Here is a 5,328-nt window from a genome sequence, read left to right as displayed (position 1 = left end):
CAGAAAAGTGAATCGGAAATGATTCATTTTGTTTTGAATTAAATTTCTCAAAATATTCAAGAACTGAATATAGTTATTTGTCGCCATCTTTCCAAAATGCCCTGCGTAATCTGTGATATATTTTCAAATAAATATACAGGTTCAAGTATAGATACAAATGGACATCACGCCGGAGTGATATAGTAAAATTAGAAGTATACCTAGTATATCGCTACAAATGAACTTTTAACACCTGGAGATCATTGGTTACGTTATAAACATAGTATTCGAACTTTAGGGTCACCATTTTTTTGTTGTCGGTTGTTTAGTCACTTTCGAGATTTTAATTACAAAATTCTTTTTTTAATCGTGTGTATAATGGTATTGTTTTTATCAGGATGTTGCCTTCTACGTCTGTAAAATTTGTAAATAGTGCCACCAAGTGTCAACCATTGATGAATACTTTGATTAAGTTTGACAAGTTATACCTCTTACCATGCTTCCAACAAAACACCTACATATTAATGAATTGCAATGTAGAAGGGACAGTTATGTAAAGAGTATTATAATTAGATTGCAAATTTGCTTTATTTCTAAATTAGGGTATAATGACTTAGTATTGAAAACCGCGATCGTTTTATATTGTAAATATCGCCACCAAGTGACAAATATGAATACCTCACTCGTGTTATATTGTAAATGTCGCCACCAAGTGACAAATATGAATACCGCAATCGTGTTATATTGTAAATGTCGCCACCAAGTGACAAATATAAATACCGCAATCATTTTGATCGTTTTAGATTGTAAATGTCGCCACCAAGTGACAAATATGAATACCGCAATCGTTGAATCGTTTTATATTGTAAATATCGCCACCAAGTGAAAAATATGAATACCGCAATCGTTTTGATTGTTTTAGATTGTAAATGTCGCTACCAAGTGACAAATATGAATACCACAATCGTTGAATCGTGTTATATTGTAAATGTTGCCACCAAGTGACAAATATGAATATCGCAATCGTTTTATATTGTAAATGTCGCCACCAAGCAACAAATATGAATACCGCAATTGTTTTATATTGTAAATGACGCCACCAAGCAACAAATATGAATACCGCAATCGTTTTATATTGTAAATGTCGCCACCAAGTGACAAATATGAATACTGCAATCGTTTTATATTGTAAATATCGCCACCAAGTGACAAATATGAATACAGCAATCGTTTTATATTGTAAATGTCGCCACCAAACAACAAATATGAATACCGCAATCGTTTTATATTGTAAATGTCGCCACCAAGCAACAAATATGAATACCGCAATCGTTTTATATTGTAAATGTCAATATGAATACCGCAATCGTTTTGATCGTTTTAGATTGTAAATGTCGCCACCAAGTGACAAATATGAATACCGCGATCGTTGAATCGTTTTATATTGTAAATATCGCCACCAAGTGACAAATATGAATACAGAAATCGTTTTATATTGTAAATATTGCCACCAAGTGACAAATATGAATACCGAAATCGTTTTATTTTGTAAATGTGGCCACCAAGCGACAAATATGAATACCGCAATCGTTTTAGAATGTAAATGTCGCCACCAAGTGAAAAATATGAATACCAAAATCGTTTTATATGGTAAATGACGCCACCAAGCAACAAATATCGATGCCTACTTCGAATGAAATTGCGTTTGATAGTTATATGTATTGCGCTTGAATGTTTTCACACCTTCAAAATTTCTTTCACATCGAATAAGAAACATCGTGAGTGCACGATGCATTGTATTTACTTTACGTGTTGGGATTTCACTAATTCTAGGTAAATACTTTAATGCCAGAACCTATCGAAGTTGTGTTGGTCTTTTTGTTTTTAAATTACCAAAACATGCATGAAATAGTTTGGAGTTATTTCTAGTTTTGTTCGGGTTATTTGACCATCATGATTCAAATCCTAGTTAGCAATAAATCATTAAAATATTGTTCGATGACGCAATAATACTAGATCTCGAAAGAATTGAAGATATAATTAATGAGAAAAGTTATGAATTATTCTATGCTGTGTAGGTCCGTGGCACGAAGATAATCTGCAATTTACACTTTTATAGTTGTGTGGAAAGACGAAAAATGAGTTGTAATGTGGGGGAAATTAGCTGGAAAGTCAAAAATGTTAACCATCATTTCAAAAACCTAAAAAAAAACATTACATACTACATTGCAGCAATGTTGTGTTTTTCGCACAATGAAACTGACGTTTAATAAGCAAGGTGTACTCTGAGAATACCGTCATATTGTTGAACTCCGGTCATGAAGTAGTGATTTGTTTTACTTTAAATTATAGCTGGGTGGCGCCCAAACCATTCTGCGTGAGATGTATACACTCGTTTGAATTCTCAGATAATACAGGTCTGCGAAATAGTTTTCTCTTTGCACAAAGGTGAGTTCTTTTCGTTGGAATTTCTAACGATAGAGAGCAGGAGGTAAGTTTATTACACGATAGTTTTATTCCGAAATTAAGCGCATCGCCACACTTCTAGAACATAAAATAAACGTGCTTCAAGTTCGTATTTAATGGTATTTAGTTTGATTTGTATGGCAATTAAGCTAGTATTAATGTTTTCCACGCCGTATTATTAATTATCAGGAATTTTGATTTCTCTTACGAAGATATTCGGTATGTAAGTGTCCGTAAATTTAATATTTCATTCAAATTTAATTGAAATGTGTGAATCGTATAACTATCGAGTAGTACGGCCTCTACATTGCGCAAAAGATTTAACCAAAGTCGCAGACAATATAAATAGTTTGTTGGTGTTAGAGGGCGCACTTCAAATTTGATTATAATATCTTTTCCACGTTGACGCCGCAGCCTGACAGTTCGAGCAACTGCTTGATCGGGAAACACGATAACCCACTTCCCGATTGGGAATTGTTTCAAAATGAGGCTGCAACCCTTTTGACCTTTAAATGCATTGTGGGTGATTATGAATCGGAACGAGTCTGTGACCCTTAGTATGACCTTCACACATGGCTGAGATGGACACGGAAGTAACAGAAAGGTGAGGCTTTTTTTTTACATCTTCTTCCTATGTGTAATTAATGATTTGGAAAATTATAATTACAGAGTCAAGCGATATTATAGTGTCTGTTACTACATACTAATAAATGCTTCATTTTGCTTGCTGATTTGAACATTCGTCCCATACACACTATTGATGGTTAGGAAGTCAGTGATTTTTGTATCAAACACCCGTCTAATCAAACATGAAACAATGATGATAACAGTAAAGAGACGAGAAATTCATTAGCATCAAATAAATGAGTGAAGCAAGCAACTAAAACGTTTCTTGTATAACTGCTGACGCAAATAAACAGGGTGTCTGAATAAAGTTGGGATGTAACAAAATACATGAAGTTATGTTGACCTTGGTGCTATGAATAATAATGAATTATGGCACAAATAAAAATAAACTGTGAAAAAAGGGTTTTCGTACCAGCCCACGTGCTAATAATTTTATCAATAGTGCCTTGTAACCATTCTAATGGAGTAACTAATTCCTTGTTATTATTATTTATAATTTTCAGTGAACATAATAATCTTGGTAGGAAGAAAACTCATTTTAGAGGACATTTCAAAGATCTTTCCTACATTGAAGATAAAAAATTACGCCAAACCAGTGTATGCAAACGAAGGAAAACTTTATTGAGTGCTGCACATGATCTTCATAGGTTGACTGGTGCAAGTGTGTTTGTTAAAGTAAAGTATGGTGGAATGTCACGATACTATGGATCTAATGATCTGGTATCTGATTTTGAAGGACATGGATTAAAAATAACTAAAGGCGACAGCAGATGTGTTGATGGCACAGTTCCAGTAGTTAAACCTTCCCCTCAGAAAGAGTTTAGGCAATTCATGGAATCATTTTTACCATGCAATACACACATATTAGAAAACGAGGAAGAAGTTACCACTGACCAGTCATTACCTTGCACATCCACCAGTGAACCCCAATGTCATCTCAACTATCCATCAGTGAACCCCTACCTACATCTCAACTATCCATCAGTGAACCCATACCTACATCTCAACCATTCATCAGTGAACCCAAACCTGTATCTCAGCCATCTACAAGTGAAACCATACCTGCACCCCTCCTATCCGTCAGTGAACCCATACCTGCATCTCAACCGTCCATCAGTGAACCCATACCTGCATCTCAACTATCCATCAGTGAACCCATACCTACATCTCAACTATCCATCAGTGAACCCATACCTACATCTCAACCATTCATCAGTGAACCCAAACCTGTATCTCAGCCATCTACAAGTGAAACCATACCTGCACCCCTCCTATCCGTCAGTGAACCCATACCTGCATCTCAACCGTCCATCAGTGAAGCCATACCTGCATCTCAACTATCCATCAGTGAACCCATACCTACATCTCAACTATCCATCAGTGAACCCATACCTACATCTCAACCATTCATCAGTGAACCCAAACCTGTATCTCAGCCATCTACAAGTGAAACCATACCTGCACCCCTCCTATCCGTCAGTGAACCCATACCTGCATCTCAACCGTCCATCAGTGAACCCATACCTGCATCTCAACCATTCATCAGTGAACCCATACCTACATCTCAACCGTCCATCAGTGAACCCATACCTGCATCTCAACCGTCCATCAGTGAACCCATACCTGCATCTCAACCATTTATCAGTGAACCCATACCTGCATCTCAACCATTCATCAGTGAACCCAAACCGGTATCTCTGCCATCTACAAGTAAACCCATACCTGCATCCCTCCTATCCGTCAGTGAAACCATACCTACATATCAAGTGTCCACCAGTGAACCCATACCTGCATCTCAGCCATCCACAAGTGAACCCATACCTACATCTCTACCGTCCACCAGTGAACCTACCTCTTGTCCTTCCGCCAGTGAACCCACACAGGTATCTCAGTCAGCCAATGAACCTATACCTGTATTAATCTGTCCTATATGCAACAAAGAGAAGGCCCCACACCAGAGGAAAACAAAGACTGACTGGATTTCTTGCATGCACTGTGATGTGAAGCATCACCAGAAGTGTGCCAAAATAAAAGGAAAGAAAAAAAAGTTCTTGTGTCATAATTGTTCACTGTTGACTGTTTTGTTCACTTGCTGATATATTAAAATATTACTAACATTCTCACATACTTTACCTCAGTCATAAAATAAAACAAGTTGCAACTTTCTAAACTTTTATTTTATGCAATAAACAAGAAAATGAAACATGCTGTTCTCTGTGTACATTTGTAAAAAAACAAGTCACAGTTCATCAGATT

At 36.4% G+C, this 5,328-nt stretch overlaps 1 protein-coding gene across 1 annotated transcript; it reads left to right on the top strand.

Moving 5' to 3' along the window:
• The first annotated feature begins 2,972 nt into the window (after positions 1–2,972).
• On the top strand, positions 2,973–5,102 carry LOC146750308 (uncharacterized). The gene is made up of 2 exons (XM_085497244.1): positions 2,973–3,049; positions 3,576–5,102. The coding sequence occupies exons 1-2, from the start codon at positions 3,018–3,020 to the stop codon at positions 4,990–4,992; spliced, it is 1,449 nt and encodes a 482-aa protein (XP_085353370.1). The 5' UTR covers positions 2,973–3,017; the 3' UTR covers positions 4,993–5,102.
• Positions 5,103–5,328: the final 226 nt, after the last annotated feature.

This window comes from Saccoglossus kowalevskii, chromosome 1 (genome assembly GCF_978046115.1).
Source record: "Saccoglossus kowalevskii chromosome 1, keSacKowa6.1, whole genome shotgun sequence".
NCBI lineage: Eukaryota > Metazoa > Hemichordata > Enteropneusta > Harrimaniidae > Saccoglossus > Saccoglossus kowalevskii.
Note: the sequence above shows the minus strand (reverse complement) of the source record. Positions and strands in the feature narration are given on the sequence as shown.

Excerpts from the sequence above, each read along its gene's own strand:
- LOC146750308 (XM_085497244.1), top strand. The coding sequence starts at position 3,018 with ATGGCTGAGATGGACACGGAAGTAACAGAAAG. Across the intron at positions 3,050-3,575 it reads GACACGGAAGTAACAGAAAG|TGAACATAATAATCTTGGTA; the intron begins GTGAGGCTTTTT and ends TATAATTTTCAG.